The sequence below is a fragment of the Eulemur rufifrons genome, chromosome 7 (assembly GCF_041146395.1).
Source record: "Eulemur rufifrons isolate Redbay chromosome 7, OSU_ERuf_1, whole genome shotgun sequence".
In the NCBI taxonomy this organism is placed as follows: Eukaryota; Metazoa; Chordata; class Mammalia; order Primates; family Lemuridae; genus Eulemur; species Eulemur rufifrons.
The window spans coordinates 46,189,826-46,216,654 of NC_090989.1; the positions used below are offsets into that span (position 1 = coordinate 46,189,826).

At 35.8% G+C, this 26,829-nt stretch overlaps 1 protein-coding gene across 2 annotated transcripts in view; it reads left to right on the forward strand.

Annotated features, from left to right (window-relative positions):
- Positions 1 to 1,173: 1,173 nt before the first annotated feature.
- Positions 1,174 to 26,829, forward strand: part of TBC1D23 (TBC1 domain family member 23) — a 57,568-nt gene continuing 31,912 nt past the window's right edge. For both annotated transcript variants that reach the window (XM_069472537.1, XM_069472538.1), the window contains exons 1-4: positions 1,174 to 1,360; positions 19,777 to 19,888; positions 21,393 to 21,498; positions 23,007 to 23,211. In XM_069472537.1, the coding sequence (XP_069328638.1) occupies positions 1,308 to 1,360; positions 19,777 to 19,888; positions 21,393 to 21,498; positions 23,007 to 23,211 (476 nt within the window). In that variant the 5' untranslated portion in view covers positions 1,174 to 1,307. The remainder of the gene's footprint in view (positions 1,361 to 19,776; positions 19,889 to 21,392; positions 21,499 to 23,006; positions 23,212 to 26,829) is intronic.

Genomic DNA, 26,829 nt, shown 5'->3' on the forward strand with positions numbered 1-26,829 from the left:
ACAGACTCTTGCTCTGTCGCTTAGGCTAGAGTGGCATCAGCCTAGCTCACAGCAACCTCAAACTCCTAGACTTAAGGGATCCTCCTGTCTCAGCCTCCCAAGTAGCTGGGACTACAGGCGCACGACCACGCTCAGCTAATTTTTTCTATTTTTAGTAGAGACTGGGTCTTGCTCTTGCTCAGTCTGCTCTGGAACTCCTGGCCTCAAGCCATCCTCCCACCTTGGCCTTCCAGAGTGCTAGGATTCCAGGCGTGAGACATTGTGCCCGGCCAATATATTGTCTTTTTAACACCAAACATAAATGACACTGTACTTTACCAATCCGTCTGCCATATTTTGCTCATTCAACATCACATTTTTCAGATTTATCTATATTGTTACATGCAGTTATACTTCATCACTGATGTTTCCAGAACTTGCAGAAAGAAGCATTTCTGTAGGTCCATCCTCCTGAGCATGTGACTGCCCCAAGGTCCCAGGAGTAGTCAATGGCAGCCAAAGGGCCAGCTGTTTTAGTGGTACTAGTGGTGCGGACAGAGTTTGCTCTTGGAGGTCAAGACGTTCATTAGTTTGGGGTGAAGGGGAAGTGGAATGGGAGAAGCATCTTGACAGCTCTCCCTGCCCGAATTCCCTTTCTAGAATTTTAAATTTGGACTTCCAGGCTGTTAAGATGTATTTAAGGTAGGAAGTTGAAACATATTTCTTTCACTATGTACTTTGATTTACAACTTTTTAAATATTCAGATTTAAGTACGTGGACCTTCATTTATACTTTTTACCGGGCCTCACAAATAGGGGTGGTTTGCCCTTACCTTATATCCTGCTTTCTTCAAATCGTATTGTTATAGTAGGAAATTACTGAAATGGGATCTCCTTCTACGTCCACTTGTATTAATTATATTAATTACCACCTCCCCTCCTCTCTCCACTAGCTAGGACTCTCAGCTTTATGTTTACTAAGTTCGACGCCAAGTTGGAACGAAGACGCTAACTTGACGCCAAGAAGCGACGCTCGAGGCACGCTCCCACCAAGCTCCGCCCAGCCCGGGGCCCCGCGGCATCCTGGGACATGTAGTCTTTAGGGGCGCAGCTGCCTTCGCCAAGTCTCCTCCCCCAAGCGCTGGACGCTGCCTTTCGCCCTCGGGACGTCGTGACGTTGCGTTCCTCCGGTCCCTTACCACTTCCCTCTTTCTTTCCATCTGGAGAAGCTCAGTCCCGGACTTCCCAAGACTTTACGACATTGGGTCTCAGAGTCGGTCTCAGCGCCGGGTCCACTTTTCGGCAAAGTGACGTGGACGTCAACAGCAATGGCGGAAGGGGAAGAGGTCTTGCCACCGCCAACGTCGAGCGGCGACGGCTGGTGAGTGAAAGCCGAGGCTAATTCCCACTGGCCCTTTATTCTTCTTTCTCACCATTCTGGGGTTCCCTGAGGCACCGTCTGGCGCCGGCATGAACGGGAAGACCAGTCCTCGGGGAAGTCCGGTGCCCTGCCCCGCCCCCTCTGTCTGCCGAGTCCCCTCTGCCTGCGGGGTTCCCCCTGCCTGCCCGGTCCTGCCCAAGGGGCTGGGGCGGAACTCGAAGAAAGAGGGGTGCTGTCCAGGTGCTGGGCCTCAGTGTGGGCCTCCCGCTTCGTCCATTGCTCTCCAAGATGTGCTGGAGAGCGTGGCTCCCGGGGTGAGTTTGGCTGAAGTCCCTGGAGTAGGCTGGTGAAGAGGAAGTTTCTTGGATGCAGATCTGGGGCATTAAAATATGATTTGAAGAGAAAACCTTTTGAAATTACTATTGCGACCTCTGCCTGAGGGTTCAGAGGTTGAGAGATACACCCAGGGAGGATCCCTTCCACATAGCTGAGATGTTTCATATATTGGTTTTTAATCTGGTTTCGCGTTCCAGTAGTTTTTACCATTTGTCTCTTCCACACAAGCCGTCTTTTTCCTTCCTATCACTTTTCTCGCAGCGTGATTTCACAGCTTCGGATGCAGCGTGGAACTTTGCTGTTGCTGCTCCCAAGACTACGTGCTTACCTGATTTGTACTTGGGGTTGTGAGGAGGACCACCAGTAATTTTTTGGTGCACTACTCGGTGTTGTTAATCTTTGGGAAAAGCTTCTACTTTTGAAATAGTTGATCTTCACAATAGTTAGGGAAAACATCATTTAAAAAAATCTTTAGAGGTTTGTCTGATTTTTCACAATTGATTTAAGTGTATTGACCACATATATTTGGATTTGCTTGTTTTTCATATGTGTACAGCTCACTAGCACTTTGTTTACCTAAAAATAATACAGGACATTTGTAGGTATCGAGTTTAGTCCCTAAGAAAAAAATGGAAATCGTTGAAACGGGTAAATAATAGAGTAATTGAGAAATTCAACTCTAAATTAGCAGACATCAAACGTTACTTTAGTGCATGTGCTCTCCAAGGTGTAGGAGGAGAACTTATGGTGACCTAGGTGTAGTTTCTGCCTCAGTTTGCTTATTTTGGAGTTGGGATCTGTAATAGGTACACTCAGTAACAAGGTAAGATTAATGTTATTCTTTGGGAGTGTGATTAAAAGTGCTTTGGGAGTTTCAAGGGGAGCGCAGAAACCACTTCCACTTGAAATCATTGGGGAAAGCTTCATGGAAGCAGTGGTGTTTGAATTAGGCCTTGAAGAATGAGTAGTATTTAGACCAGCACTGTCCAATAGAAGTATAACATGAGCCATGTAAGTAATTTAACATTTTCTAGTAGCCACATTAAAGACTAAAAAGAAACAGGTAATGCTAGTTTTAACAATCTATAATACTTTAATCCAATATATTCAACATATTATTTCAACATGTAATCATTGTTAAAAAAAACAGTTAGATAATTTTACATTTTCTTTGTACCAAGTCTTATCCAATGTGCATTTTACATATACCCTACATCTCAGTTTGGTCTAGCCACATTTCAAATATTAAATATCCACACATGGCTAGTGACTAACATGTTGGATAGTGCAGAGTCAGAATAAGAGATGAGAAAGGCCTCTGACTGCAGTAACAGCAATAAGCAAGGGCATAGGCAAGAAAACTAATGATTTGTTTGGAGAGTAATAACTAGAACTGCCTGGATGAAGAGAAGTTGTGGAAAAATAGGTCTGGAAAAACATTGAAAAAAGATTTAACCGGTTAAAGGGACTTTTTAAAAGTCATTGACATAGACATTGCAACACTTTTCAGAAAGTGACTTAGCTGTTTATAACCTGAAGTTTCTATTTCCTGGCCTCACGTGATCCTCCCACCTCAGCCTGCCAAAGTGCTGGGATTACAGGCGTGAGCCACTGTACCTGGCCAAGTTATAACCTGAAGTTTGCTGTTTTGGAAGGGTGAGTTGTTGTTTCACAAACTGGACGTAATCAGCTGATTGAGGGCCATGAGGGGAATGTTTCTAGAGTTAAGGTATCTTGGGGAGTTCTTAGGAGGATTGTGAGCATGTGTCTCGTTCACAGGCCAAGGACATGAGTAAATTTTTGATAGAGAGATAGCATTTGTTCTCTTGTAAGGTTGCTGTGTCTTCCCATTTTTGTTCATTTCATTTTCATGAATGGAGGAACCCTGAGATATTCTGTGATTTCTATTCTTTCTCCAGCCTCTTCTAATCTTTGTCCTTTTTCTCGAATCCTTACTCTCCTCACCAGTCACCCAGAAGTGAATTTGAATAGAGTCAGGAAAGACCATGGGATTGGGAGCCATAGGCTCAGTAAAGCCTCTGCTCTTAGAGTGCTTGGTGAATGGGCTGTTACAGAACGGGGATACTTTTTTGTAAAAAACAGTAGATGTTTTTATTTTAATTTTGTCAGATACAAATTTTTCTAAAATATATCATGTATCTCACTGCCTAACCCACACTCATCTTAACAACTCAGGGTCTTTCAGTTTACAAATATAAGTGGATAAGAATAAAACTAGGTCCTTGTCCTCAAGGAATTTATGGTTTAGTTACAGGAGGTGCATTTAAGAACATTGATTACTTTTGTGCTACTGTAATTTGCTGAGACCTTTAGAACCTATCAAGGCAGATAGTATAGATTGTTGCTATGTTAAATGGCTCCACGCAGCCATCCCTTTTTGAGATTGCTTTTTATAAGTTTTTCCTGTTTTCTTTCTTTCTTGTCAGTGGTATCTCTCAATTTGTTCCTGCTCTGTGAAACTAGTAGTTGAACTTGTTAAAATTGTGTATACTTTCCTAAAAAGTCTCAGGATGGAGCTTTAAAACCTTAAAAGTACATGAGCTCTGTTATATCATTTATTACTTATTTACTAGTTTTCAGTTATGGTCTAGATCATTGGTTCTCAAATTTTAAATATGCATTGGAATTACCTGGGGAGCTTGTTTAAATGCAGATTCTGACTCAGATTTTGGGTGGGACTTGAGATTCTATATTTCTGACTAGCTCCTAGGTGATGCCAATTCTGCCAGTTCATGGAGCACACTTTAGTTAGCAAGGTACTAGGTGATGCGTATCTCAGAATGAGTAAGTAGGTCAGCAGAATTTATCTCTCTATATTATATGTTATATTGTATCACCTTACAAATTATACTATAATTTATTTAATTATATAACTTTTCATTGGTCTTTAGATAGTGAACATCTAAAGAGCAGTGACAGATAATAGGTGGCTCAGTAAATATTTGTTGAATGAATGTATGCATGAATGAATACAGACTTTTGTATAATCGTGTGCAATGGCATACTAAGCTGTCATTTCATGTAAATTTCCTGACTCCAATGTTTTTGTGAGCTGTGTAATTGTCTGCTGGTATAATGCTCATTCTTTATGGAAAGCCAAGTTGATCAGAAACTGCCTCAACACTCAAGCTTTCTGAGACTTCAGCCTTGTAAGCTCAAAGGGTGTGGTGAAATCCTTGTGAAAATACTTATAGTTAATTTGAATTGATGCAAATTTAATTAAAAAAATATATGTTGTAAGAATCTGGATTTGTAAAATCAGTACTAAATTGTTACAATTCAAAGACTGATGATTATTCTTCTTGGTGTTGAAGAAACCAGCACTGGATTTGAATAGATGTTCTCATTTTCTGAGGCTTTCTTCCTGACATAATTCCTACAGATCTAAATTCATAATTAAAAAAAATTTGGTATAGACTTTAATTATACAACGATTGATATTCTGAACTTGTGTAATTTAAAATTTTTATTCAGAATTTTTACTTTTAATTCATGGTTCTAATTTATTGCTAAGCTTTTCTCAAATTATTGTTAAACTTTTCTTAAAATTGTAAAGTTTTAGTTCCATAAAGAAACTTCTATTGTTGTTAATTTGAGATGTGAATAGGAATTGTTTTGAGAATGAGTTATTTTTACAAGTTTTGTGCACTCTGTAAATAGCACTCTGTCAGTGCTTCTTACTTTATAAGCATTAAAACATGAGGAAAGATTTAAAATGTCACTTAAGGACTGGGTGATTGCAATTTCAGATATGATACAGTCAGTAAAGAAATATGTTAAATATGAAAGAGAAAGGAACCCTTTGTTTTAAGAAGAACACTGGCCGCTTGTGGGACTGGGAAGGCTAAGATATTACCTTAGAAAAAAAGGAAGAGAAAACAAGCTTTATTTCTTCAATTAGGTGTTATTAAGTGACAGCTGTTTGATTTTGTAAGCTATAATTAGAGGCCAAACAAAGATGAGAAATGAAGATGACTTATTTTGTTTATATTATTTAAAGTCTTCATAATTATAATTCAGATTTTACAGGTTTTAGAGGCAATCCCTAGTTCACTTCTAGGATTTTGTTTCCTGTAGATGTTTTAATATCCACATATTAGAGTTAGTAATTGGTTTTGCATGCTAAAGAAATGCATTTCAGTTCATTCATTTTATCTGTATTGTACTCACTGTAGAGAGGATACAAGCGTATTCCCTGTATTAGTGAAGCAATTCAAGTAATTCTGGAACACCCAGTTAAATGTACTGCAATATACAGCCAATTTATGAGTAGGAGTCTTTTGAGCAGAATTGATAAAATACGCTTGACAAAGCATTTCTGCTGCATAGTGCTGAAATGTGGATTCTATTTGGTATAAACTAAAGACCTCTTGTATCAGAAAGCAAAACAGAGTTTAGCAAAGCATTCATAGTTCAGCAAATAGTCACTGAATACTGTTTGAAGGGTTTTAGAAAAATTTTGAAACAGTTTTAAAACCAGAAATGTGCATTGTGGTTCCTTGCTTGGGCAAGTTAATTTTTCATCATTTTATTTCTAGAAATAATATGTAAAGATACCTTCTGAAGATACCTAAATACTAGTGTTTTTGGAAATTACATGCTCTAGCAGAGTAGAATAGGATTATATACTTTGTAAAGACAGTGCTTGAAGTGACTTATTTAGATACTGAGAATTACAGATGGAAAGCAAGTAAGTCCCTTATGGTTAGGCTCATAAGATCAGACTGTTTCTTGTGGAAATAAAAGATCAGTAACTTAAGAGCTACTTAAAAGAAGCCTATTTCCTGAAATTTAATGTATATTTGCTTTTAAGAATCTGCTTAACTTTTTAACCTGAGCTAAGAAAACGACTAATCATTTGTTTCAAGTCTTCATCTTTTTGTTATCCTTTAGCTGACATAGCATTTCATAGTTGGATGGGAATGTTGTAGTGTGTGCTTCTTTTTTAAATTTGAAAGTAGTTGCATAAAACTAGTTGTTAATGGTGGTATTTAATTTTAGCAAGGAAATACAGGTTGAGAATTCCTTATCCTAAATGCTTGGGACCAGAAGTATTTCAGATTTTGGATTTTTTTGGATTTTGGAATATTTGCATTATACTTAACTGACTGAGCATCCTTAACCTGAAAATCTGAAATCCAAAATGCTCCAAAGAGCATGTCCTTTGAATATCATGTTGATGCTCAAAAAGTTTCAGATTTTGGAACATTTCAGATTTTGAATTTTTGGATTTGAGATACTCAACCTGTATAAGAAAATACTATACCTTTGCACAGATGTTTATCCCTTATGTATAACGTTTTTATATACTATCTAATTTGAATCTTAAAACAGCTCTGTGAGAAAGAAGTTGTGAATTTTTGTTATTGCCTTGTTTTAAAGTGGTCATATGACAAATGCAGGTAGTGGAAGGTCTCGAACTTAAATTGATGTCTCCTTATTCTCAGCCCTGTGTTTTTTCCAAATTTGATTGTGTATATATTGTATATTTCACATATATTTGACACGTAGAGCCCATGTAAAAATACGCTAACCATATAAAAACATGCTAATCACATAATCAACCATGTGTTTTGAAAGACACAATATTCAAAGATGTGCATTGCTGAGCATATGTGTGTATTGGTTATCCGTGGCATCTGTTAGGCTATAAGGATATGTATAAGATGTATACCACCTTGTCTCTTACGTATCCATGACAAGGGGCAATTCATGATTGATATGGTGGGATATGATAGAGATAGCATTATATACTATAGCATTATACTCCTTTCATTTTTATAATGCATTTTTATTCCTTGCCAGAAATCACATAAATAGATTAGCCTTTTAACCTTAAGATATTACATCATCTAGAAAATATATTTAATAGATGTAGTTCTATTAATATAATAAATTCTATAAATATATTTTCACATATAACCACTAATATAATTGTATTATACTATATGTATCATATACATTAAAATAAGATTGGCTGGGCTCGGTGGCTCATGCCTGTAATCCTAGCATTCCGTGAGGCCAAGGCGGGAGGATTGCTTGAGCTCGGGAGTTTGAGACCAACTTGAGCAAGAGAGCGAGACCTCTTCTCTACTAAAAATAGAAAAATTAGCCAGGTGTCAGTTGTGCCTGTGGTGCCAGCTACTTGGGAGGCTCAGGCAGGAGAATCCTTGAGCCTCGGAATTTGAGGTTGCAGTGAGCTGTGATGACACCACTGCACTGCAGCCAGGGCGACAGAGTGAGACTCCGTCTGAAAAGGAAAGGAAAGGGAAGAGAAAGGGAAGGGAAAGGGAAACGGAAAGGAAAGGAAAAAAGATATTTTATTTTGATTTGCAGTAATATTTAGAACATATAAGCAATTATATACCATTTTAATGACTTTATCAGCTCAATACTTTATTTTTTGGTTTTATTCAGTGATGTTGGAGAAATAAGAAACTTGCTTTAAAAATAATTTGCATGTGTTATTTTCTCCTTTAAAGTGTTTCTAGCCTTTGAAATATAAAAGTGATTCATAGAAGGATGTATGCATCTCATATATGTGTTATTGAATACCAGAAATTCTTTTTTTTTTTTTTGAGACAGAGTCTCACTCTGTTGCCCAGGCTAGAGTGAGTGCCGTGGCGTCAGCCTAGCTCACAGCAACCTCAAACTCCTGAGCTCAAGGGATCCTCCTGTCTCAGCCTCCCGAGTAGCTGGGACTACAGGCATGCGCCACCATGCCCGGCTAATTTTTTTTTTTTTTTCTATATATATTTTTAGCTGTCCATATAATTTCTTTCTATTTTTAGTAGAGATGGGGTCTCGCTCTTGCTCAGGCTGGTCTCGAACTCCTGAGCTCAAACGATCCGCCCACCTCGGCCTCCCAGAGTGCTAGGATTACAGGCGTGAGCCACCGCGCGCCCGGCCAAATACCAGAAATTCTTGAACTTTATTTTGCAAATTCCATTTAAATTAATCCCCAACATGAAAGTAAATGAGATCCTCTTTCATCAAATACATCTTCATTGATGATTGGAATCCACGTTAAAAAAATAAACCCCATATGTATTTCTTTGACAAACTATAACCCCTTGAAAAGAATTCCCCAAATGTTGTAAAATCTTGTCACTTCATTTGCAATAGTAGTTTATTTTCCAAAATGATGGTTTCAAGAAAAGGAATATTGGTGATATTTCTTTTATCATTGTACTTTGGATAACATGGAAATTTGTAATAGACATAGGTAATGTCTCTCTCTGACTTTTGCTATTTTCATACCATTCTTTGTCTTAGGCAAAGGGTACATTCTGTTTTTAGTTTCAAAATGAACTGTTCTAGTGGAAGAAAACACAAAGATGCATTTCTTTGTGCCTTAAAAGTGCTGGAAAGTCACCTCATAAGTATAGAAAGGAAAGTGTTGAGGACTTTTATTTAGAGAAAGCATCAAAGAAGAAAGTATTTAGAGCACTCTCTGAAGTTAACTGCTCAATAGTAGAGAAAGTATTCTTCAATTTGTAGGTAAAATCTTACAGCAAATGCATTGCAACATTACATATGTAGTTACGAGAAACTTTATTTTTGCTTGTGTTTTGTTCTCTTTTCTTTACTTAGGCAGCCACTCCTGAGTTTTTTCTTAGCAGAGGAAGGAACACCATTGGTACCATTGGTGCAATTTGATCTACATGGATTATGGATCAAAAATAAATCTGTGAAAAATATTTAAAGCATCTGTTCCATTTGTAGTTAATTTTAGTAGTTTATGGCACAACATTTCTGTGATCTCTGTCTCTTCTGCCTGTTGCACAATGATGAAATACTGTAGCTATCAAGTTTGTTTGGCTTGGCAAGCCAAGAGAACTAGATTTAACCCCTTCCTTACGTGGCACAAGATCCTGGTTAAAACACCAGTTCTGGAGAGGATTACATTATTTGATGAGGGAATCTCTCAAAGCTTCTTTTGTGGATCTGATCCTAATACAAAGTTTTACTAATTTTTTAAGCTGTTTTTCCCCATGGCATAGAAATATAAAACTTGTTAAAATGCTTATAACAAGCATGTGTGATTCCGACACAAATCCAGATAATTTCAAGATTTCACAATTATCACCTTGTGGTCTCACTAGACTATAAGTTGTCAAGATCTTTTCTGAATGTACTATCAAACTATTTGTGAAATACTTAGGAAGTTTTGATGGTTTGAGACTGGTATTTAAAAATAAGTTGCACAGTACATAGTTATGGTCATTGAACTCGATATCTAGTGTACAAGTGAATTTGTAACAAAGTTATCCTGTTTCCATTTCTACCAAATGTTGCACAAAATATTCAGGAACTAATTAAGGAGTTTTGGTATGCTAGTAATTTGTAACGAAGGTACTAACAATAATAGCAAAATAAGTTTAGAGAAAGCTTTGGTGCCGATGTCTCATGACTTGGGCATTAAGAAATACCCAGAAATGTGGAAATGTGGCACAAATTAAACCATGAAACCACAATTTGACATGAGCCCCCTGCCACTGCTTGCTCACAGTTACACAGCTTGCTAGTGCGTACAACTAATTAGCTGGTCATTTTAGAGTTTTAAATAATTGGTCAGAGGCTTGTGCCTGATTATGATGTATACATGGGCAAACTTGGCTGTCATGGTTATTTAATTTGTGCTCACAGTGGTTTACATTCTAAATAAATCTGAATGAACTGCATCCCAGAAAGAGCTGCTCCCACCTCTGTTCTGTAGAGTTTAGATAATAGGACTTGGGCTAGAACCTTGGAATAGCTAGCTAGAATGTAAGGTACATGAGAGCATGGGCTTTTTGTTTAGTGCCACATCTCCAGTGCCTCACACGGTGGGTAGTGTGTAGTAAATGTTCAATGCATATTTATTGAAGGTTTGAATAAAAGAATACTTATATCAGGGAAGGAAAGAATTCAGAGTATGGGTTAGGAAGGTAGAGGAGAATCTGAAGAAGTGTTTTAAGAAGAGTCCAACTTTGCAGATTATGTAAAGAGGGACGAGGACTGAGAAAAATGACTAATGACTTCTTGGGGCAGTTTTATTAATAATAGAGTGATGGAGGTTTTTTTTTTTTATTTTTGCTAATCTTCTCTGTTATCGTTCCAATTTTTAGTATATGTGCTGCTGAAGCGAGCACAGATGGAGGTTTTGAGTGAATGAGGAGAGAATAAGTATAGATATTTGGAGACTACTGATTTCAGGGAGCTGTTCTGTAGAGGAAAGGAAAGATGACTTTTTGAAGGGGAGTAGGTGTGTCATGTGTAGGACCCTTTGAATAAGTAAATGTGGGAATATTTGAGGAAAGGAGATCATCACAGGCTATTCTTTAAAAAATATTTTTGAATGCTAGAAATACTTTCAGTGAAGATTTCTGAGTCCATTTTTTTCTCTTGGCTGTCTTTAATACTGTTAGCAGACTTAAAGTTTAAACAATGTCCTGTGCAATAGAAATAACATATTTAAGATGTTACACATCAGGCTTTTGGCTTTTATTTATTTCCCAGTATTGCAACTTTTGTATTTTTATTTTAAGAAAACAATAATGTATCTTGGACCCTGACCAGCTGGGCATGCTGTGGCTCACACCTGTAATCCTAGCATTCTGGGAGGCCAAGGCAGGAGGATTGCTTGAGGCCAGGAGTTCAAGACCCCCATCTCTACAAAAAAAAAAATAGAAAAAATTAGCTGGGTGGTACACACCTGTAGTCCCAGCTACTTGGGAGGCTGAGGCAGGAGAATCTCTTGAGCGTAGGAGTTTGAGGTTGCAGTGAGCTATAATGATGCCACTGCACTCTAGCCTGGGCAACAGAGCTGAGACCCTGTCTCAAAAAAAAAAAAAAAAAAGATAGTTTTTTTCCCCCCTGTAATTTCTGTGTACTCTGCATTTAAGTATAGAGTGATTACATATAAACTAAGTCATAATTGGTCTTTTCAAACTACAGTCTTTCATTGTTTGTATAATTACAGAAAAGGATTAGATTTCAAGAATTTTAAAAACTAATGAAGTTGACTTAGCTTAGTTGATAAAACTGAGAGGTTAAGTGACTTAGATTTGGTTATTAGGAAGGAAGTGGGGATGATAGGGAGAGTGGACCCTATGGAGTGGTGGGGGTCAAAGAGGGTGAAAAATGAAGTGGGTAGGCAAGAGAAGGGGGAGATGGGTGTAAGATGAGGAAAAAGTGACGATACATATTGTCAAGAATTCTTTCTAAAAGTTCTGCTATGAAAGGAAGGGCCAAGAGTTTGGTAGCTAGACGGAAGGGGAAACTTTGAAAGAGTTTGGGGGGTTGCCATTGTTGATGTTGTTTTCTAATGGCGGTATTTGAGAATATTGACTCAGAGGAAAGAGCCAGGAGAGAAAAGTGGAAGATGGAATATAGGGAATAATTGATGGCACATGGCTCTGGAAGTATTGGGGAAAGATAAGACCCAGGTGAAGGTACTAGTCTTACACTACAGAAAAGACACCTAGTCTCCTGTGAATATAGGAAAGAAGGAAATGATGTCTGGAATGATAATAAGTTGCTTATGTTTGTTTGTTTTTGGAAAGGGGATTGAGATTAAAGAGAAGAGAAGCCTGCTGGCTTGTATTTTCTCTTTGGAGTCATAAGTAAAGTCACCTGACATGGCTGGGTAAGGGGTCTGAAGAAAGTGGTGAATAGAAGATTTTCAGGCAGTATTGATACCTAGCAGATATAGACAATGATGAATTTAGGATTATTTTCCTCAGAAGTCTTCACTGAGCAGAATGTAGGAACAAAGAAGGCAGACTGGTTAGATTAACCAAGTGTTGGGAATTTGCAGCTTTATGAATGTGGAAAGAAAGACCAGGAAGTGACAGAGACCAAGGATGTGCTACTTGTAACTAATCCATGCCATCTTTCCACCTTTTACCAGTACCCACAGTGTGGGGAGGGCATCGCCTCCTCCAAATTAATTTTCTTCCATAATCAAAAATTGAACCAAATAATTTTACATCTTTTAACTTATTGCCAAGTTTACCATATTGTAAACCTTTAGAATACAGTGTGTTTTCAGCTATGGATTGGATTTATCCTTTTTATATTTCCAGTATTCAGTATTGGAGAACTAAAATGAAATATATAACGTAGTACACATGCGTAGTACACATTGTTTCCTTTTTAATGATTGTGTAAAACATCCTTTCTTAAATAGCAGTTACTTAATACTCTACGCTAAGAAATAGTATATTTGAGGTTAGAATTCTTATCACTTTTTTTCTCCTAGCAAATTTACTGTTTGCTCATTTTAGAGAATACAGATAATCCCCCCCCACCAAAGACATGAAATTAAAACTTTCTTGTAAGCATATCACTAGAAATAAATATTTTTAAAAATATGCTTTCCAGTGTATATGGGAAAGAATGGATGGGGATATGTGTTTAGACATATATGTTTGCACATTAATTTTAAAACTATTTAATAGTTTTTTCACTTAATATATATGTCCTTGATATCATAAACATCTTTCCATATCATTGTTTTTCAGCATTCAAAATTATTACTTAGAATTCCATCTCTGATTGAAATCAGTTTTTATTTTGGATAGTTACATTGTTTGTAGTTTTTCATAGTTGTAATAAGCACTGCCTTGAACATGCTTGTAGCTGGATCATTGTTACCAAAAGCTTGGCACTTGTCCTTGAGGCCGCATCAGAAGAATGAGGACAAGTGGTTTGGGAAGACGAAAAGAGATTTATTAATTTGCCCAGCAAATGAGGAGAATGGAGACTCCTGTCTGAAATGCCATTGTCCTAATAATAAGCAGAAATACAGAGCTTTTAAAGGGAGACCATTCACCTTCAGGCAATTGCTGTTCAAGTACAGTTGAAAATTCTGATAGTCCCATCTCTTGACCTCCTCCCAGGACCACAGTCCACCTGCAGGCTGTTCCACTGAGCCATCTGTTGTAGCACAAAGAACAAAAGACATTCCCCTGCCCCTCCCAACCGCTGACTTGAGACAGAGATGCAGGTCCTAGTTCTCCAGAAGAAGTGGGGGATGTTTTAAAAAGACATAAACCATTTTTGTTGTTTTTTCAGGTTACTTCCTCTGTTACATCATTTTTCCCCTTTCTCAGCTACTGCTGGGTGAAAGGGTATAAATGTTAAAAAGGAATCCATAAGTATTTAAATTACTTCAGTACATTCAAATATAATACATAAATATACTCAAGCTATATTGATGGATGCTATGTGAGAAGTGGAAGTCTCCTTCCCATCTCATTTTTCTGAAGTAGCCACCTTTCACAATTCTGTTTTTTGTTCTGATGGATAGTGTCATAATTCTAAATAATACTTTTTGCCTTCATTACTTGGCTTATTTATTTATTTATTTATTTTTTTGTTTTTTTTTTTGTTGAGACAGAGTCTCACTTTGTTGCCCAGGCTAGAGTGAGTGCCGTGGCATCAGCTTAGCTCACAGCAACCTCAGACTCCTCGGCTTAAGGGATCCTACTGCCTCAGCCTCCCGAGTAGCTGGGACTACAGGCATGCACCACCATGCCCGGCTAATTTTTTCTATATAGATTTTTAGTTGTCCATATAATGTCTTTCTATTTTTAGTAGAGACGGGGTCTCGCTCAGGCTGGTCTCGAACTCCTGACCTTGAGCGATCCACCCGCCTCGGCCTCCCAGAGTGCTAGGATTACAGGCGTGAGCCACCGCGCCCGGCCTTATTTGGCTTATTTAACACATTAACTGCCATGTGAGTTGTATTTAACTCAGGCTAGTTTTGAGCCCAGGGCCTCATGAAGCATGTGTAACTCACACGTCTCTTCACCTTGGGAGCTATGTGAACTATTTTTCAAGTTGCATATAACTCATGCACAGAAAACAATAAAAAATAACACATTCTTCATTAGATTAGAAAGGATCATTTTGTTTTCAAAGTTTTTATTTTTGTAATAAAACACTGTGGCCCCAAGGAAAAAAAAATTTTTTTCTAGTGTGGCAATGTGTTAAATAGTATAAATTGATTATTGAATAACTCTTGAGGGTATTTATGCTAAGGAAAAGTGGGACAGGTTAATGCAAAGAAAATTTACAAAGTACCAAAATACCAAGCAGTAGAGGAGTAGCCAAATGAGTTATTTAGTTCTTGAAAATCCTGTTTCTTAAGGTGTGTTGTGTGATCAGAGAAATGTTCATGATTTTTTTTGAGAAATATAAATAAGTGAAACCTATAGTGTACAAAATTATATTTTCGGTAAAATTGAGTTTCATTTTGTATATGTCTATGTACACACATATGAAGAACTAAAAAGTAATTCACAGAATGTTAATAATTATCTCATGGTAATAGTATTGTGGTTGGTGTTTTAATTTTTTTATACATTGGCTAAATTCTCTAAGATGATTGTGAACATCTATGATTGTTCATAGTCAGCTGTTGTTCAGTAATAATAACAAGAGTAATAGTATCCATGGATTCCATTTGTGGAAGAACTATGTGGCCAAGTATTGCACTGAATGCCTTATGTTCAGAAGTTTATTTGAGCATTAATCGACCCTATGAAGTAAACACTGTGTTTCTATATATATTCCTTACATAAGATCACATGACTGTTGAGTGGGCCAATATTGGATCCCAGATCTGACTCTAAAGCCCAAATTCATGAATTTTTATGATATATTGAATAGAGTTGATTTTTAAAAATTGTGATAAAATGCACATGATATAAAAAATTTACCATCTTTACCTTTTTTTAGTGTACAGTCAGTAGTATTAAGTACATTTATATTGTTGTGCAATAATCCCCAGAACTCTTTTATCTTGTAAAACTGAAACTTTATGTCCATTAAACAACTCCTCATTCTCCCCTTCCTCTGCCCCTGGTAACCTCTATTCTGCTTTCTGTCTCTATTAATTTAGCTGCTCTAGGTATCTCATAGGAGTGGAATTTTATAGTATTGGTCTTTTTGTGACTGGCTTATTTCACTTACCAAAATATCCTCAGGGTTTATCCATGTGGGCGCATGTGTCAGAATTTCCTTCCTTTTAAGGCTAAATGATAGTCCATTGTATGTATATAACTAATTTTGTTTATTCATACTTTGGTGAACCCTTGGATTGCTTCCATCTTTTGGCTATTGTGAATAATGTAGCTGTGAACATAGGTGTATAAATATCTCTTCCGGTTCCTGCATTCAGATCTTACAGACGTATGCTCAGAAATGGAATTGCTGGGTCATGTGGTAAATCTATTTTTAACTTTTTGAGGAACTGCTATACTGTTTTTTACAGTGGCCACCTCATTTTACATTCCTACCAACAGTGTACAAGGGTTCTAGTTTCTCCAAGTCTTCACCAACGCTTGTTATTTTATGTTTTTTTGGTGGTAGTCATCCTGAGTGTAAGGTTTGTTTTGGTTTTTGAGTGTGAGGTTTTAATAGACTTGATTTTTAAATTCTTCAGACCTTTTTAGGATGAATAAATAACAAATACCATATATGTATCATACACTTAATCAGTTGAACTACTGGTATTTGTGTTCAAAATTAAGAGAGTTATAATAACCAAAAAGTTGAAAGAACTCAAATGTCCGTTACCTGATGGATGGATAAATGAAATACGGCATATTCATACAATGGAGTATTGGCAATAAAAAACATGTATTGATACGTGCTACAACATGGATAGATCTTAAAAACATTATGATGAATGAAAGAAACCAGACACAAAGGCTATATATTATATGATTCCATTCATATAAAATATCCAGAATAGATAAATATGTAGAGACAAAGTTTTTGCCAGAGGCCCAGAGCAGGGTGGGGAGGGTCCCATGGGGATGAATGGTGAGTGACTACTAGTGGGTATAGGGTTTCTTTAAGTATAGGAAGATACATGTAAAAAAAAATTAGGAGAAAAACTAGATCTTTTTCATCTCCTATTGGAGATAGAGTGTATACAATTAAACAGTTTTCATAAATTTTGAAATTATGGGGGAAAAGAAGTTTATAGAACATGAATGAGAAGAAAACAATTTAGAAAAAAGTTTAATATATAGTCGGTTTTTCCTAGTGGGAGATTTTCTGTAACTTTTTAAGTTTTAGGAACACTACATATATAATATAGTTGCTTTTAAAAATCATAATTTTTAATATGATTCAATGTATGCTTTATTGAATTATTACAAAATTATTAATTGAATTTATTAATTATAGAAGCATTTAGAAATGCTTAGTGCTTCAAAATTCATGCTTTTTCTCCCTTAACATTGTGCAAGTACTTCCAAATGTTAGAAGGTAATCACCGTTTGGTTGTAGAAGAAAAATCTAATTTAGTTGCTAACTTCAATATAAACATAAATCTAGTCATATTGTTTGCCTAGCTGTAATTCTAAAGCAACTTGGATTACAATCCTTAGATTAGCTGATTTTTCCACGAAACAGTAGGTGAGGGGAAATTCTGTTGTTTTATTTAGGTTTTGACAGGAACCTGTTATTGACAGGAACCTGTAGTATTATACTAACATATGTTATAGTTTCAAAGTCACAGAGCCAGTAGGAGGTGGTTTTCTCCTTCTTTCCAACCCCAGAGCTTGGATTTCCTCTCCTCTGTCCTGAACTTTCTGAACACAGGCGACAATAATTTATTTTTCATACTTTCTAGAATAAATGGGCAAGGCCTGTATTTTCCTATTGTAAGACCTGTCTGAATGTTCAGTGCAGCTGTACCAGCCTTTAGCTTGTAAGTAAGGCCAGTGAAAAGCTGCCCATATTCAAACAAGGCTCAGAAAAAAATCACAGCCCACCCACTTATATTCCACCAGACCCAAGTTTTGCTTTTGTATGTTAGAATTGTATTGCTGTTTAAAAGTAGAAACTTGGTTTAGGGGAAGAAAAATTCTCTTTGAACACCATAAAGTTCCTATCTCTGCTTGATCCCTCTATGAATTATTTAACTTAACAATTTTCAGCCCTTTACTACTTTTCAAGCACGTTTGTAATGTCGAAGGTCTGATAACTGAACCTTTGAATGTCTTGTTTATAAGATAATGTTACTTTTAATTATTTAGGTTTGTGAGAAGTATCTTTTATTACTTAAGATGTAGCATCTTCTGGTGTCCAAAGGAGCTCTTCCTCATGGTTGTACTGCTGGAGAACACGTTTTTTTGGTTCCCTGGGGACAGCATCAAAGAGTCCAACAACAGCTGTATCAACAGAAATGTGCTTGTACATTATTGTGATTTAAAAAGTACTTTGAAGATTGGGCATTTTCCACCAAAATAGTAGCTTTGTTGTCTGTAATAGTAAAAGATTTGGCAAAGCTACTTCAAAAAGAAAAAAGAAAAATGGTGTTTTCAGTTCCTCATTTCATTTACACATCTGTTTAAATATATGATATTTATTCACTAAAAATGCCTTTAAATTTTCTTTGTTTCATGGTTAGAAACAGTCTGTCAAATTCTAACAGGTTGTCTTGTACTTTGACTGGAATAGAATAGATAAGCCCCAGTCTTTATCAGCTGTAGGTCTGAACTGTCTATCAGCAATACACTTGAAATCTTTTCTCCTTCCTTTCTCTTCTCATACTTTGGGAACCATATAGCAAAAGAACAGTGTTTCTTGTGTGGTTTCTAGTTATCTTCCTGTTCATATGAATTGGTAGTAGCTTTATTAAGGAACCTTTCAATCAGTGCTTTTCTGTTGAATATGATCCTGAGTGATTACATTTTTATTTAATTCCTTTCCCTTAAGAAGGCAACACTTTGTGAAATTTATACATGTAAACTAATGTTCTTAGAATCCTATCAATAGGGGAGGTTTACAATATCTTACTGAGAAAATTAAGAATGAGAATAATTATTGTCTTTAAAACCACTAAAGTGAGATAAAAAATCCTGATTTCCTGGTCCTAGTGAGATGATTTGTATATTAGGTTGCTTCAAAGAATGTTAGAAATTGTCTGGCTGGGTTCTGAAGTTTTAAATAATTTATACAGATTTTTTAAATATATTCTGTGTCAAAATGGTAAACACTGAAACCTCAGCTTTTGAAAATTCCTAAGGAATTAATTTAACCAGTTATTTTCTGGCTAAAGAACAATTTATACCTTTGTGAAAGTTTTCTTTTAATTATTTTAACCAGGTACAAATGAAAATAAATTTCATACCTACTTTTCTCCTTATGCATAATTGACTGAACATAACTGCTTAAGATTTGGTAATTTACCTGATAATGTGGTATTATTATTTTGCTTTAATATATGATGCCAGTTGAGCCTTTTTTCTTCCTCTAATATTTATTGAATACTTATTGTAAGCTAGGCACTGCTCTAGACATGATATCGATACAGTTATGGACTAAATAGTCTCAGACTGCAGGGCTTTGAATTCTTGGCTGAATCTATGATTTCTCTTTCTTGCCATTATTTAGCATAACGTTAAGAGCATGAGTTCAGGAACTAAGCTGTTAAAATTTGTATCCTGGCTCTACTACTGGTTACACATGTGACCATAACCACAATACCATTAAACACCTGAAAGAATAGTAATTTTTAATGCCATAAAATGATTTCTTCGATTGTCTCATAAATGTATAACCCTTCTTTGCCTCAATTTTTCCATCTGTTGCCGGGGCCAGTGATGTAACCTACCTCATAGGATTGTTGTAAGGATCAAAAAGAACACACGTAGAATGTTTGGAATAGGCCTGGCACATAGTGCTACAGAAAGTGTTAGTCATTACTACTACAATGAATACTATTATTACTATGACTTCACAACTCTGTCAGACTTCTTGCCTCATCTTCTCTTTAAATTTCTTTAGTTTGGGAAAACAGATAACCAAACTTGTTAGAACTAAGCACAAAATAAAAGTAAATTGACTGTATGAAACCTGAGATTTACCTCCAAAAAAAAAAAGAAAGAAAAAGAAAAAGAATGTATGATGTATACCTTGGCATTACATTTTGGATTTTGGCTGCTGAGGACCTTTTTCTTAGACATAGCCTTTAATAGGCCATGCTTATAAATGAAACTTGAATAAGAAAAGATATAAAGTAAAATTTATCTTAATATGACTTATTTTTTTAGGGAAAAAGATCTTGAAGAAGCTCTGGAAGCAGGAGGTTGTGATCTTGAAACTTTGAGAAATATAATTCAAGGGAGACCACTTCCTGCTGATCTGAGAGCCAAAGTTTGGAAGGTAACTAGAAACTAAAATGAATAAAATGTAATCACTTAAGAATATTTTAAAAAATTTATTGTTTCATCTGTCTTAGTTGCAGAAGACTTTAGCTTATGAGCATGCCACATCTAGAAAATTGTCAAACAGCAACTTATAAAAATGTATGTTTCTGTATTGTTTAGTATATTTAATAATAAGATTTAGGTTTTAGAGGGTAATGGTTTTTTTTTCACCGTGCTTCATTTTAATTATAGGTAATATTTTCTTTTGTAGCCATTAGAAATGGTGTTTATGAAAATTGTTTAATGAAAAGGAGAAATATAATACAACCAGTGAATAAAATCAGATACACAGTTGGAGATATGCAATGATCTCAGCTATGTTAAAAAAAAAAAAAAAAAGAAAAGGAAATATGCCTCTGGGTGTTGGCATTATAGGAGATTTTCCTGTGCTTTATTTTCATCTTTTCATCTGTTCTCTAGTGCATGTGTATTGTTATTTTAAAAAATTTTGAATTAAGATTATTATGATTACAAAAGAGATATATATATTTGTGAAAACACACAGGATAAATATAAGCACAAAGGATCACATAAAAATCATCTATCCACCACCTATAGGTGAACATAAAAGGTTTTGGTGTGTATCTTTTTACTTGTGCACATATAATTTAACAGAAATGGAATCATAACTGTACACAGCATTCTGAACATTTTATTATAGAAATTTAAGCACATGCAAAAGTATGGAGACTTGTATAATGAACTCCCATGTACCCATAACTCAGCTGTATCTGTTATCAACCTTTGAGCAATCTTGCTCAGCATCCCCATCCTTTCCTCCTCTCCCCACCAATTGGATTATTTTAAAGCAAATCCTTGCTAGTATACAAATAGTTTAACATGAAAGTATGAAATACTGAAAAGAATAGTGATTCCTTAATATAATAAAATAATTTCTTCACTTGTCTCATACATGTATTTTTATAGGGGATTTGTTTAAATTTGAATTCTAGTACGACCACCCATTGTATTTGGTTGATAGGCCACTTCAGATTCTTTTAATCAATGCAGTGGTTTTTTACATACTAAAAAAAACCTTATAAAATATCAATAACATTTTCTGAATTTATTAAGTAATCTTCTGTATAATTTTTAATTGCACATAGCACAGATGTACTTTTTCTTTGCCAATATCACATTCTGTATTGGTTTTACATTTAAAAAACAGAAAAGATGGTTGCTTGAAATAAATTTATATATGCAAATATATCAATGTTTTATGTAATTTGTTTTATTCACTAAGTCAGCATGAAGTAGTAATATCTAATGTAGGAGGATTTAAAATAATTCTGTTGATTCATTGTGATGAGACCAAGGGTTCAGCATATGGTGGAGTGGAGATATCTTAATTCGTAATCTTTGTTATTATTCCTAAACTCAGGCCTTTAATTATTACAGCATATTTTCCAAGAATGAGAAATAACATATAAAACTAGTTGCTCTTTTGATCTTTCTTGCAGATTGCTCTGAATGTTGCAGGAAAAGGTGATAGTTTGGCATCATGGGATGGTATTTTAGACCTGCCAGAACAGGATACCATTCACAAGGATTGCCTGCAGTTTATTGGTAAGTTTAATAATTGTTTTCGAACAGCAGAAAATTTTGGAAATAAATTTTGGGTGGAAGAACTACTCTTTACTAGAATGATCTTGTTATAATTTGGGAATTTGTGAAGGGCTTGTAAATAGCTCTTAAACTTTTCTTTTGAGATTCTTGTGAAATAATGTCTAATAACTTTAAGAAAGAAACCAGTTTTTACTGTTTGTTTTGCATCATATGTTCAATTTTTCATATACATTTACAGTTTTTTGCAGTCTTAAACTTGGATTTTGTGTAATTAAAGATCTGTATGGGCCGGGCACGGTGGCTCACACCTGTAATCCTAGCACTCTGGGAGGCCAAAGCGGGTGGATCACTTGAGCTCAGGAATTTGAGACCAGCCTGAGCAAGAGCGAGACCCCGTCTCTACTAAAAATAGAAAGAAATTATATGGACAACTAAAAATATATACAGAAAAAATTAGCCAGGCATGGTGGCGCATGCCTGTAGTCCCAGATACTCGGGAGGCTGAGGCAGAAGGATCACTTGAGCCCAGGAGTTTGAGGTTGCTGGGAGCTAGGCTGATGCCATGGCACTCTAGCCTGGGCAACAGAGTGAGACTCTGTCTCAAAAAAAGAGAAAAATAAAGATCAGTATGATTCTATATAGTCCTCAAATTAAAGGAGTCTGTGTTCCAAAAGTTTATCTAAAAGTCATAGTTCGTGATTTGCTATAGAAAAACTGTTGTAAATCATGGGTGAGTAGATTTCCAATCACCCCACAAAGTCTATTTCAATTCATAATAAAGATTAAATTAATTTATACTTCTCCTTTGTAATTTATCTCCAGTCCATTGGTATCTTTCTGTTTCTTTTTCTGTCATATTTTAAATTATTGATCAAATTGTGTAATAACCACAACAGAAACATTATTGCTGATATTGGCAAAAGGAAGGGAATTTGGTAGTAGGAAATGAATTCTTTTCCCTTCCCTTTCCAAAGTTATTTTGTCAGTTGCCCATCATTGGGTAGATGATAATCTGTTCAGAAAACACTTTTGCTTTCCAGGAATATGGGTTATGACTATCTTTGCCTACCCCTCTACTTCAGATTGACCATTCTTATGTTTAACATATATATAGTCCAAACATTGTTTAGTGTTAATGTTTAGAAAATATTGATTATATAGAAGTCTTCTGTTTCTTTCCTTTCTTTCTCAAGGAACTAGGGAATGAAATATTCTTAAGTGAAAGTGATTGCTATTCTTAATTTTCTTTTCTTTAAACAACTATTTTGCTTAAAGTTAAAAACAAGAATATTATAAAGTGCTTTGGCTATTTTTTTCTTGGGTTTTAGATCTGTGAACAAATTATTGTTAAATATAAGGGAAAATTTGCTTTTATATAGTTTTACTTAGCCTTTGTCACACTCTAAATGTACCAATATCTATTGTATATTTGTAAACAAGTGTTATGTCAAATAACTGAGCCTCTAAAATGCCTTTGGTAACTTTTTTTTTGGACACTTATTTTCTAGATCAGCTTTCAGTGGCAGAGGAGAAGGCAGCAGAATTACTTTTGGATATTGAATCTGTAATCACCTTTTATTGTAAATCACGTAACATTAAATATAGCACATCCCTTAGCTGGATACATCTACTCAAACCACTGGTGCATCTTCAACTGCCACGCAGCGATTTATACAACTGCTTTTATGCAATCATGAATAAGTACATTCCCAGGTAAAATATGAATTAGTTATTACAGTTTTTTAAAGTGAATAAAGGTCTAGTTTGCTTTGAACTAAAGTTGTTAGATTTACTTTGGTGATAAAGTAAAATGTTCAAATAATTGTTAAGGTTGTTTGAGCCATAGTTATTTGACATTATTTTTGCGATTATGAACATTTTTTAAAGGATTCTTTAGTTAAGAATTTGTACTTCTAAAACAGTGCTTACCAGGGTTGGTGTCAGGGGAGGCACTGGGGAGGTGTAGGTCGAAGGATACAAAGTAGCAAACATAGAATGAACAGGTCGAAAGATCTAATATACAACATGAGAATGATAGTTAATAATAGTATATTGTATTAGAGATTTTTTGCTAAAATCATGGGTTATAGCTGCTTTTGCCACAGGGGGGAAAATGGGTAACATGTGAGATGATGGATATGTTATTTTGTTTCACTATAGTAACCATTTTATTATATATGTTTCTTATAACATCATGTTATGTATACTTTAAATATACACAAGAAATTTATTTTTAAAAAAGAATTCATGCTTCTAGAGTTGATATACGTAACTCTTTAAGCTTATTTGGTGGTTTACCTACTTCAGTTTCTTTACACATAAAATAAAAATAACATTACGGTGTCTAAGTGAAAAGTAAAATTTTTGGAGTGCTGCCTTATGTGAGGTGCTGGTGTTACAGCCTAGACTTTAGCTCTAAATACAGGCATTGAACAAGTAAATTAAAAAAAATTTTTTTTTTCTTTCTTCATTTTCTTTTGCTAACAGACTACAGGGATGAACAAGTAAATTAAAGTGTGCGGAGTTTTAGGAAGGTGAAATATAGAGTACTATGGGAATGTATAATGGAGGTGACTTAACTTACCTTAGCTTACCTTGGAGGTCAGGGGTGGATTCCCTGGGCAAGTGGCACTTAAGTCGAAACCAGACAGATGTGTAGGTGGTTGTGGTGGGGGGTCATGGTGGTGAGAGGCACATGTGAGGCTTGAAAGAATTATTGTAGTTCTCAATGCTATGGATCAGATAGTCAGAATTTTAGAGAAACTTTGACATTGTCTAGACCAGTGGCTTGGATGTACATTAGAATCATTGTGGAAGCTCTTAAAAAGCCTAATGCCTATTGCATACCTGACTAATTATATAAAAATCTCTTGGTGATAGAGCCCAGGCATCAGTTTATTTAGAGCTTCCCAATTAATTCCAGTGTGCAGCCAAGGTGGAAAGCTGCTATTCTGGACCTTGATAGTTAACTGACTGCCATTTTTTATTACTTCCTATGTGATACCCTACAATACTAGGCATAAGCATTTTGTATTTTTTCTCATTTAAACAGTGACTGTAAGGTAGCTGATTTATAGCTATAGAAACTGAAGCAAAGAAAAAGATTAAATTACTTTTCCAGGATTACACTTCTGGTGTGTAACTGAGTGAGGATTTGAACTTAAGTTTGGATGGATAACCAGTGCTTAACTAATATAGTTTTCCACCATGGTTGCTTGTTAGAATCAATTGAAGTACCTTTTCTTTTTAAAAATAACAATTTGATTGAGATATCATTCACATACCATAAAATTCACCCTTTTAATGCACACAATTCACTGATTTTTAATATAATCACAGAGTTATGCAACTATAACCATGATCAATTTTAGAACATTTTCATCACCCCAAAAAGAAACTCCATACCCATCAGTAATCAGCTCTCCATTTTCCCCCCAACATTCCTGGCCCTGGACTGCCACTAATCTACTTTCTATTTCTATGGATCTGCCTATTTTGGACATTTCATGTAAATGGAATCATATCATATATATGTTTTTTTGTCACTGCCTTCTTTCAGGTTTCATCCATATTGTAGCAATATCGTATTTTTTTTTTTTTTGCCCAATAATATTTCATTGTATGCATATACATTTTATTTACTCATTCATCAGCTGATGGACATTTGGGTTGTTTTCACTTTTTGGCTATTATGAATATGCTGCTATGAACATTCGTGTAATAGTCTTTGTGTAGACACATATTTTCATATTTCTGGGATATGTGTCTGGGCGTGGAATTGCTGGATCATATGATAACTCTAACTTTTTGAGGAATTGCCAGACTTTTCCAAAGTGGCTGCATTTTCCATTCTCACCAATAGTGAATGGAGATCCCACTTTCTTCACATCCTCATCAGCATTTGTCTTTTTGATTATAACCATCCTAGTAGGTGTGAAATGGTATCTCATTGTGGTTTTTGACTTGCATTCCCCTGATGTCTAATGATATTAAGTGTCGTTTCACCTATTTATTGGCAATTTATATCTCTTCTTTAGAGAAATGTCTCTTTAGCCAAAGAACTTTTGAAACATACTGATCCCTAGAGTTTCAAATCTAAGTGGACGGAGTAAAGCCTGGACATGGGCATTATTTCAAAGCTCCCCAGGTGATTCTGATGTACACCAAGATTGAGAACCTTTATGCTACCTCAAAGCCATACTGCTTTATGTAAGAAAAACAGACCCAAAGGTGCCAGAAGACAAGGCTAAGATCATGGCAGAGCCTAGACTGGAATTCATATTTGGGAGTCATTCTGTTACATAGTAGGTCTCTCAACTGCCTATATTTTAGTACTTCTCGTGGTCTCTTCTCACTGTAACAGAGGTCACAGTAGCAAGGGACATGGTATCCCAGCTTTGTCTCTAAAGAATAGTGGCAGTGGTAGTTAGGAGTAAAGAGGGGATTTTACATTGAGCTGTGTAACATACTGTCTTGTCAGGTTCCTCTAGTTACTGTTTCCATGAGTTCCACATGTAACACAGCACTCCAGCGAGGGTCAGCATTAATGCCCCTGGAAAGAACCCTGGGCTCCACAGAATGCTTCTAGAACTCCATTTTAACATATCAATTCTTATTACATATTTAGATATAAGATGAGTAGAGTCCTATCAAGCACAGTGCCTTGCAGTTGAGCGTAACCTTGTCGTATACAGCTCTTAAGCGAATAGATACTGTTGCAATGGCTGACTCCCAGAGATGCCCTACTTTTTCAGAAGATGAGACCATGAACTAGGCAATTGTTTTTATAGAGTATGCCACTATTCACCACCTATTCTGCCTTAGCATTTTGTTGCCTTGATTTATACTATACAGTGGGGAAAGTATCAGACTAAGGAGGAGATAATCTTGCCAATATGAGTCCAGTTCTGTCTCTAGGCACCTGAATTGCCAACCTGGGGCCTTCTCTACAAAACTTCCTTGCCGTTTGCAGTGTCAAAAAGTGGTAGATTGAGAGTCATATCAAATCCTAGTGTTGGTTTCAGATCTTAGATTGATAGAAATTATTTTTCATTATTCTCTTTGAATAGCATTGTAAAGCATTTTTATCAATGTTTTAATGTTAAAATTGTGACATTCATTTCATTAACTGTTTTACATGAAGCACTTTACCTTATTGCATTTTCTGTACAGTTTGCTGTTTTAGAGATTGTACCCCTGCAAAAATACCACTAATTGAAATACCAAATTATATATATGGAAGGAGGCAGTATGGTATAATGACTTGATGCCCAGTGTCTGTGTATAGGTCTTAGGTCCATTATCTTTTAGCTGTGTGATCTTTGGCGAGCT